Source organism: Pseudorasbora parva, chromosome 12, assembly GCF_024679245.1.
Source record: "Pseudorasbora parva isolate DD20220531a chromosome 12, ASM2467924v1, whole genome shotgun sequence".
NCBI lineage: Eukaryota > Metazoa > Chordata > Actinopteri > Cypriniformes > Gobionidae > Pseudorasbora > Pseudorasbora parva.
The window spans coordinates 9,513,392-9,523,650 of record NC_090183.1 but is presented as its reverse complement, the minus strand read 5'-3'; the positions used below and the strand labels follow the sequence as shown (position 1 = coordinate 9,523,650).

General features: G+C 40.5%; 1 protein-coding gene across 1 annotated transcript; it reads left to right on the top strand.

Moving 5' to 3' along the window:
• The first annotated feature begins 5,266 nt into the window (after nucleotides 1-5,266).
• cldn10e (claudin 10e) lies at nucleotides 5,267-10,187 on the top strand. Its single transcript, XM_067458610.1, has 5 exons — nucleotides 5,267-5,498; nucleotides 6,560-6,721; nucleotides 6,798-6,879; nucleotides 7,027-7,140; nucleotides 9,845-10,187. The coding sequence occupies exons 1-5, from the start codon at nucleotides 5,267-5,269 to the stop codon at nucleotides 10,185-10,187; spliced, it is 933 nt and encodes a 310-aa protein (XP_067314711.1).
• The last annotated feature ends 72 nt before the right edge of the window (nucleotides 10,188-10,259 follow it).

Sequence of the window (10,259 nt, the reverse complement as noted above, 5' to 3'; positions counted from 1 at the left end):
CCTTCGGGTGCTTAGAGGCCCTAGGGTCTTCTGTCTGGACCATCGGGCGTTTAGAGGCCCTTGGGGCTTCTGGACGTACCCTCGTCAGCTGCTTAGACGCCCTTGGGGCTTCTGTCTGGACCCTCTGGCGTTTATAGGCCCTTGGGTCTTCTGGTTGGACCATCAGGTGCTTAGAGGCCCTTGGGTCTTTTGTCTGGACTATCGGGCGTTTATAGGCCCTTGGGGCTTCTGGATGGACCCTCGGGTGCTTAGAGGCCCTTGGGGCTTCTGGTTGGACCCTCTTTGGGTGCTTAGAGGCCCTTGGGGCTTCTGTCGGGACCCTCGGGCGTTTAGAGGCCCTTGGGTCTTCTGGCTGGACCAACGGGTGCTTAGAGGCCCTTGGGGTTTCTGGATGTACCCTCGTCGGGTGCTTAGAGGCCCTTGGGGCTTCTGGATGTACCCTCGTCGGGTGCTTAGAGGCCCTTGGGTCTTCTGTCCGGACTTTCGGGCGTTTATAGGCCCTTGGGGCTTCTAGATGGACACTTGGGTGCTTAGAGGCTCTTGGGGCTTCTGGATGGACCCTTGTTGGGTGCTTAGAGGCCCTTGGGGCTTCTGTCTGGACCCTCGGGCGTTTAGAGGCCCTTGGGTCTTCTTGCTGGACCATCAGGTGCTTAAAGGCCCTTGGGTCTTCTGTCTGGACTTTCGGGCGTTTATAGGCCCTTGGAGCTTCTGGATGGACCCTCGGGTGCTTAGAGGCTCTTGGGGCTTCTGGATGGACCCTTGTTGGGTGCTTAGAGGCCCTTGGGGCTTCTGTCTGGACCCTCGGGTGCTTAGAGGCCCTTGGTAGCAGCAAGTTAGCTAGTCTTCCTTGGGTCTGTGTGTGTGTGTGTGTGTGTGTGTGTGTGTGTGTGTGTGTGTGTGTGTGTGTGTGTGTGTGTGTGTGTGTGTGTGTGTGTGTGTTTGTGTGTCTGTGTAAAATTAGGTAGAAAGTTAGATAGTAGCAGAAAGTAAGGTAGAACAGTTAGCCTAGGTGTATTAGCATGTAGATACAATGGGTTATCCCACCGGTCACTATTGTTGCCGTTGACATGTTTGTGAGTTCTATGGCCACACTAAACAAAGTTGAGTAATTGCAAATGCATATATCAATACTAGACACCTTAAACATGATGTGTACCAAAAATCTATGTTCCATCCTTATGTTAACATACTTTACTATCCTTTTCTTTGGGAGCTTTCTTGCTGCCATCCTCTTCTCTGGACGCAAACAGGAAGTAAACAGCTCTGGTCGTGTGACAATTTAACATAAACATGCAACACTGGTGATTGCTTTGATCTGAACCAGTAGCCTAGAAATCTAGACGCACCCTAGCAGCAGCAAATCTAATCTGCCCGCAAGTGTCGTCTCTCAATACCTTTCTGAGCTGTAAAGTAAAAGAAATGGACAGAGCTATCCCATTGACTTCAACGGCAGAAAGTGAGGTCAGTAAAGGAGCACTCACTTCCTGATGGCTGAGTGTACTGCGCAGGCTCAGACTGAGCTTGACGACGTAGATGTGACGTGAGCCTCCTGTCTGACATCTGTAGGTCTTCTAGTAGTTGTGGAAAGTGAAATGTGAATCCCGTTGTTTAAATATTTTCTCCCATTGCTTTTGGCTCACTATCGGCTTCTCCCCATTCTTCTCCCTTGACTTTATCAGACTTTGAGTCTCCACGTCCCCCCCGACTGTCTCACAGTAAAAGATTGCCTGCGAGCGTCTCCTCGTCTCCTCTATACGGTAATTTCTCAACTGTGCCAGAGTCGCGTTGGTTATGACGCAATAGTTAGCTTATTTTTGCAAAAACAGCTTCTGCGGGGCGGTAAGATACAAGGTAATGGAGCCTTTTATGCATTGTCGTGTTTCTTAAGAAATAAACAATGGACAAATGGAGTCTTTAAACGCCTCAGATGTAAAGTTATTCACTGTCAAAGTGACTCAAAAATGAATGGGAGTCAATGGGATGCTAACAGCAGGTGATTGGTTAGCAATGGCCGCCCCTATGGGTGGAACGCTTTCCGAGCGCTATATTACCCCCTTGCTGTAAACGCCAAACTCTTGCCGGGCCAATCACATCGTGTATAGAGTCGGTGGGCGGGGCCATAATGACTACGGCTGAGTTGCGGTGCTTCTAGTAAACACAGAAACTGGTGAACGGCGGTCTTTCGAATCAGCTTTGACCGCGACTCTGGAAGACTTGGAGTTAAGCTTTTCTCTGAGAAAAGAACAAAGAACGGCACTGAAGTCATTCTTAAAAAGGGAAGATGTGTTCGGAGTTTAGCTGACCGGATACGGTGAATGTTTAAAATGCTATTGGTATTGCCAACAATCTCTCAGTTAAGTTAAAGGGTTAGTTCACCCAAAAACAAAATTTATGTCATTACAGTCACTTTGGTACATTTCTCGAACAATTTGCACAACAGTAAGTGCATTTCTCAAAACTATTTGTACAAATAGCAAAACACCATGGATAACCTGCAAAAGCCACTCTCTTGCTCAAAATTGCTTTTGGACCAAAATGTATTATCGATGCTTCAAGAGATTCTAATTAACCCACTGATGTCACATATGGACTACTTGATGATGCTTTTATTCCCTTTCTGGACATGGACAGTATAGTGTGTATACACTTGCATACGCTCTCGGACTAAATATAAAATATCTTAAACTGTGTTCTGAAGATGAACGGAGGTCTTACGGCCGGGTGAGGAACGACATTAGGGTGAGTCATTAATGATACCATTTTTATTTCGGGTGAACTAACCCTTTAATGTCATGCACATAATGTCAGCGCAGCTGACTATGGCAGCTGGTTTAGTCCAAAAATGATCAGTACTTTTGCAGTTGGTTCTGTTCAAGGTAGGATCACGTTCTCACCACAAATGAACCGCTCCAGAGTTCGTTTGAAAACATACCGAGACCAGCTCTTCAAGGAGGTTTCGGTACACTTGTTTGGTCCGTTTTTGGTGTGCACCCGAGTGCGATTGCTGCTTTCACACCTGACCAAACGAACCGCACCAAAGAGGGAAACGAACTGTAGTACGATTCAACTAAATGAGGCAGGTGTAAAAGCATATAATCTGATGAACTGATTTTTGGATAAATCTCCCAAATTTATTAAGGAAATACCATTTTACCACATACATATATTTATACATTAAAAAGTACCATTCCATTAACATTTAAAACAAATTATAATAATCATTTTGCCAAAGAAAAAAACATTTTGAACATTCTTAAAACATTATCACAGTACCACAAATAGTGAAGGACAAGCTATGCACCAAATCTGAATCCCTAGGCTTACAGAATTCTTTACATATCAAATTTAGCAAACACCACTAATAAACAACTTGTGCAGACCAAAGACCTTCATCAGAAGTGATTGAGTGCAAATTTGGCCACCAGAGGGCATCATGGTCTTGTTTTATCATCTACACTGGCCCTTCCTCAGAAGATAATGTATCTTAGCAGGAGGCGAGCTGTTTCGAAAGAGTCATTCAGATAATGACTGAGGCTCTTCCAGCAAACAGAGGTGTAATTCAACATCCCAGTCTTGGCTTCATTAGTTAAAACTATGAAGAAAGCACTGATCTTTATATTCTCAGAAGGTCTCATTTACATTCTCCAAGAGATGGAACAAGCAAGTCCTCTCTCAACCTGATCAAAGTTCAAAGCGCAACATCAAACGCCAGAATCTGGGACAGTATATTACAACACACACACACCTGATAACACTATGTTAATTAAGTCTATTGAACACACACACACACACACACACACACACACACACACACACACACACACACACACACACACACACACACACACACACACACACACACACACACACTTTTATGAAATTAATAATGATATGAGCCCTGGAGCTATTTTCTGGAAATATAAAGGCCCTTTTGAAAATACCCCTGAACTGCACCTATAGACCAAATTTTATTGAAAGTGCACTCACAGAGTACTTCAAATCTTATATAATTTTTATATTTCTTATATACTTATATAAATATACGTATATTTTTTTAAAAACTGTACTTACAGAGAAAACCTATTAATGAAATAAAAGTTATACTTAAAGAAATACACTTTTATGACTTGGGGCCTATTTTAACGATCTGAGCGCAGGTGCACTGTGGGCATGTCCGAATACATTTTTGCCAGTTTAACGACATGAAAAATGGTTGGCGCGCCTGGCCCATGGTTCAAAAGGGTTGAATCTATTCTCTTAATGAGTCATGGGTGTGTTTTGGGAGTAACGTGCAATAAATCAATCAGAGTTTCATCTCCCATTCCTTTTAAAAGCCAGTTGTGCTTACACCATGGTGGATTCGGGTTTACATGGCAGAATTTGCGACCAGAGAGACTGAACGCTCACAGGAATCCTTTTATTTTTAATAGTTAAAAATGTTTGTGCTGCTGCGTATCCCTGTGTGTGTAATAAGCAGAATATACGCATGCTGTCCACCCACCTCAGTCATTTATAGTTGCCTCAAAATAGCAACACACCAACAGTGTGGCTGAACACATCTTGTTTTCAGACCAGCACGCCCATGGGGGAACAGATGGGCACGAGTGCATTCGCTATTTAAACAACATGGTGTTGGACATGAAAATAACTGAAACTAGCAAAAACAACTTGCGTCACGCCTGGTGTCACATTGCATCGGATATATATATATATATATATAAAATGTGTTGTTCAATATTACATTTAAAGTTATTTTTAAATGTACTAAACTGCAGCTTCATCATTACAGTATTTGTATTTACATATATATATATATAAATACAAGTTTCAACAGAGTATATTATTATATTATATAAGTATATTATTTTGTATATTATTGGCCCTGTGCTGTGTTTGTTAAAAATAAATGAAGATAATGATGAATAAGGAGTTTTAAACTAGATAACTGGTCTGTAGTGTGAAATTTTATGAAATATGAGCTGAAACCCGAGGTAAGCATTCTCTCTGTCCTCCATAAACTTACAAACAAATCCCTGGGAACACAGAGAGTCAAACATTCACATCAGCACAAAACAAAAGTGGGTTTACTGACCTGCTAGAGCAGTAGGCTAGAGATCCTTATGAGGAAACATTTTAATGGATCCCAAACTGACATGATACTGCAAACAACAGGCAAAGACTTGCTGGAAGTGATAACGTTTTGAGAACAAAGAAAGGCTGCAACTTGTGAGATCAGCGTATAAACTTAGAGAGAACCAGAGCAACAATGAAGATTCGTGCTATGCAGATCTGGGGCTTTCTGTTAGCGGTACTGGGCTGGATTTTTGTTTCTTGCTCCATGGCCATGGAAGGCTGGAAGATCTCCTCTATCGGAGGGCAAGGTGGGAGCTCCATCATATCAGTGGGCTGGTACTGGTCCAGTCTGTGGAGGGCCTGCTTCACGGACTCCACTTCTACATCCAACTGCTACGACTTCCCTGTGCTGTGGTCCGTGGAAGGTATCTGCATGTGCGATTCAATTAAACAGTTTACACCCAAAACATCTAGCCAAAAGTGATGTCAGGCCCATGGAGATTTTTTAGGCTAAGGTTATTGTGATTTTGTAAGAGTATGTTGTAGTTGTATTTGGACTTCATTTTTGGCGAGGCTGTCGCAGCCTACATATAAATTATGAACGTGGGAAAACCGTGGGAAAACGAGATAACCAAGTAAATAGTACGCTAATAATTCATTATGTTGTATAGTCAATATGCCTTTTGCTTTCTGTGTTTTATGCATTTATTTTGCATAGTAAAATAAAACCTGTAGTTTTAGTTTGCCTTTTTTGCCAAATAATTGTATCAGATAAAAAAAAGTTGCACTTCCTTCATATTTAAAAGGTTTAAAAATATATATAGAATGATGGTTTAATAGGCCCCACTTAAAATGAGGTGCATACCGGTATATATATTTTTTGATGTAAGTAGTTTGATTTAAGTATGGATGGACGGAAAGTTATGGACAGATGGATGGATGGATGGATAGACAAATATGGATAGATAGATAGATAGATAGATAGATAGATAGATAGATAGATAGATAGATAGATAGATAGATAGATAGATAGATAGATAGATAGATAGATAGATAGATAGATAGATAGATAGATAGATAGATAGATAGAGACAGATATGGATGGATGGATGGATGGATGTATGGATGGATGGATGGATGGATGGATGGATGGATGGATGGATGGATGGATGGATGGATAGATAGATAGATAGATAGATAGATAGATAGATAGATAGATAGATAGATAGATAGATAGATAGATAGATAGATAGAGACAGATATGGATGGATGGATGGATGGATGGATGGATGGATGGATGGATGGATGGATGGATGGATGGATGGATGGATGGATGGATAGATAGATAGATAGATAGATAGATAGATAGATAGATAGATAGATAGATAGATAGATAGATAGATAGATAGATAGATAGATAGATCAGCAGATAGTATTATAATAAGAAACTTTTAAGAATAAAATTCTTTGGCTCTTGAATGTTCAGGTTACCTTCAGATCGTCAGGGCTCTGCTGATGTCTGGGATGGCTGTCGGAATGCTGGGCTTTATCCTGAGTCTTGTAGGGATGGAATGCACTTACATCGGAGGAAAACACAAAGAGAAGAACCGATCCGTGTTCACAGGAGCCATCTGTCATGTAACAAGCGGTATAGTTCTTTGTAAAACACAGCAGAACCATCATAAATGATGTTTACATGCGGTTAACTGAGTCTGTTCTCTTAGGTATGCTGGCTGCCTCTGGTTATGCAGTTTACGCTCAGCATGTTTCTGCACAGAATTTCAACTCTAGATTTGATGGATTGGAGTAAGTATGAAGGACCCGATCCTGTTCTATCTAACCTTGTGTTCACAATCAATCAGAATAATTGTTTTCAATATTTAATGGACTATATGTGTAGTATATTTCATTTGTTTAATTAATATATTATATTTAAATGTGTTAATATTTCAGATTTGACTTGGGAACTCCTTTGTTCCTTGGATGGTCAGGATGTGCTTTTCAGATCACTGGAGGGATTTTCTTCCTAGTTTCAGTCTGCAAGATCTGGTCTCAGACAAACAGCAGGTGAGTGTTCAAATTCAGAATAAAAAATAAAAAAAAAGATGATTTATCATGAATTTATTAAGTACAACTAGTATTCAGTTTGTGTCGCCATTGACTTCCATAGTAGAAAAAAAAAATACTATGGATGTCAATGGCTACCGTCAACTGTCCGGTTACTAACATTACTCAAAATATCTTCTTTTGTGTTCAGCCAAAGAAAGAAACTCATACAGGTCTGAAACCACATGATTACAGCATTTTAAATTTTAGGTGAACTATCCCTTTAAGGCTGCTGTTGTTCATACATGAATCCTTATGACTCCAGTCATTGTTAAGGATAGCTCTTCATTTATATATTCACTAATAATGCTGAAGGAAGTACTAATTCAGGTATTTGTACATGATTATTCATGTACCTTTATTGTAGAGTGTTACTCCATAAAAGTATAGTAAATGTAGTCCATAACATGTGCATTATATTCCAAGAATTCTGAAGCCACACGATACATTAACGTGATGAATCGACCGAAATGTGCTCTCATATCTCAATCTCTTTTGTATTTAAAGGTTCCATGGCATGGATTGTTTTATTATTTTATAATGTTTCCTGAGGTGTACTTGCATATGCAACCTCAATTCTCCTTTACCAAGCCATAATGGAGTAAGGCAAAACAATAGTTAGTATGGTTTTTACAGCAAACATGTCATCATTTAAAAATAAAAGGCATTTTTTCTACTGGTATTAGCCCTCTGGCTGGAATGCTCAGTTTCAAGGGGCGTGTCTGCTGTGAGACAGCAGTGAAAGCACCCACTGTTGTGATTGGCTGACATCTGCATTTGAAATGAGATTACGTGAGAAAGGGGCGTGGTTTAGACGAGCACTCATTCACTGCCAGTCCAGAGAGACATGGAGATGGGGAAATATTACTGAGAAAGTGTTATTGTACCGAGTTGTTGTGAGCGCTGTGCATGCAAGAATTTATTTTGTTTGTATCTGAGAGCTCTGAATTAACACGAGTGAACTTTGCAACCTTATTTCTCTCACAAAATGCTTTCACCACAGCTAACAGCAAACACGACATCGACATGAATACAGTAAGAGCTTCTGCTGAGCAGTTTAACAACGTCATTCAGTTTGAACAAGTGTGGACTGCACTGCAGATATACGTGATTGACAGATCTGGACTTTATAACGAGTGTTATTTGATCGCTCTCTGTAGTTTAATCATTTAAATAACAGATTTGTTTCATGCTACTAACAGAAACGACGTGAAGTTGATGGTTTTAGTCACAGGCTTGATTTACTGACGCATCAAGACGGTCAGCGGCAGGACTGACAGTATAAAACAATTTAGAAAGAAAGTCTGTGTGAACTTTAATGATTATCTACACATCACTGATCCTAGATCAGGCATTAATAAACACTGTTACTCACTGTTTGTGGCGGTGCTGTTGAATCCATATGGTAAAGCCTGTGCTGACATCGAGACTGATAAACTGAATCCATTCTCTACTAATTCTCTGGGCGGGCAAAGCAGAGGAAAGGGCGGAAACCTTTCCTGGTATGACGTCATAACAGGAGAATTCAAGATCAGTTCATCTGAGCTCTCATTAGGCTTGTTCGAGATCCATTGGCGCTGCGCAGACCGATCGGCGTATGACATCAAAGTACCATGAGAGAGATTCAAAAGCGCAAGGAGTAGTTTGCTCTACAATCGTTCTCACTGTACTTTGATGTCATATGCTGATCAGTCTGCGCAGCGCCAATGGATCTCGAACAAGCCTATTATCTCAAAGGCAGAGAAAGACAGCCAGAACTCAGTTTAAACAGATCCAAATTTCTAGCTTCTTGGGGACAATATTCAGGCTAGGGGAACACATATTAATGTGGAAAAACCTCATAAAATAAAAATGTCATGCCATAGGACCTTTAAATTAAAAAAATTGTGCCTTACGCCATCATTTATGCTATCGATTCACATACTTGCAACATTTCCAAACTCAGGGCAAACTTTCTGTTTATAATGACCTGCTTTTTTGTTTTTACAAAAATATATAATTACTTTAAAAGTGTGTCTCATTCATTCATAATTGCACACAAACTTCTCACAAAAGACCCTCAAACAATGCTTAAGTGTTTCCATACATTTAGAATACTTTATAATGCAATTGTGATTTATTTGTGAAAAGTCATATTTATTACTTTAAAGCTACACTGTGTAACTTTTTTAGTTTATTCTTAGCTGAAAACACTTAGTTCTTTCAAAAATATATGTGCTCAGTAAGGAATATTTACTTCTTTCAAGTAATAAAGTATTTTCGTAAGTTTATAATATGCCATTGAAAATACATACGGGTGAGGGGTTCGAATGCTGGTCGCCATGTTGCTCCTCCATCTTGAAAGTACATTAGCCAAAGAGGGACATACCCATAAATTCAAGCTTCGCCTTTTGCGTTTTAACACTCAATGGACGAGGTCGAACTGGAAGCCATGTTAATCTTGGACTAAATCAGCCACCGTAGGAGTTAAAACGAAATCGGAATTGAGAGGAACAGAAACTAATATTCACTGAATGGTCATATACCTTTTCACCGCTAGATGGGGGAAAATATCACACAGTGTAGCTTTAAAGAGCTATGTGAAGATGACATTAAGATTTTAGGGTGAACTGTTCCTTTAACATATACCTCATAAAATGTTTGTTCTTAGTGCACCAGCTCTGAGCGTTCTTGCTGTGGAGAGCAAAGCCTTGAGTTCCTCTCACGCCAATATTTCCATCATATCTGAACTCTCCACAAAATCCAACATATCAGCGATATCTGAGCTCTCCTCCAAGTCTGAAACATCACCTACGTCAAATGTTCCATCAAAGAACACCTCCAGAACTGGACGCCCCTCAAGATCGCAACACTCTGATAAATCAAGAGGCTCTGTCAGATCAGAAGTGTCGCGATCAGTGATCTCCTCACGGGCCCCAATGATCAGCGGATCGCATTTAAAAAGCAACAAAGTGTCCTCTCGACCTGGAGCCACCACACATCTCTTCATCAAGAACTCTTACCTCTGAAACATTGAGCTTGGATTATTGGATCTGAAAGAACACTGGTTCAGGAAAATGTTTTATTAACAACGTTCGGGA

Excerpts from the sequence above, each read along its gene's own strand:
- cldn10e (XM_067458610.1), top strand. The coding sequence starts at position 5,267 with ATGAAGATTCGTGCTATGCAGATCTGGGGCTTTCTGTTAGCGGTACTG. Across the intron at positions 5,499-6,559 it reads TGTGCTGTGGTCCGTGGAAG|GTTACCTTCAGATCGTCAGG; the intron begins GTATCTGCATGT and ends TTGAATGTTCAG. Across the intron at positions 6,722-6,797 it reads CATCTGTCATGTAACAAGCG|GTATGCTGGCTGCCTCTGGT; the intron begins GTATAGTTCTTT and ends CTGTTCTCTTAG.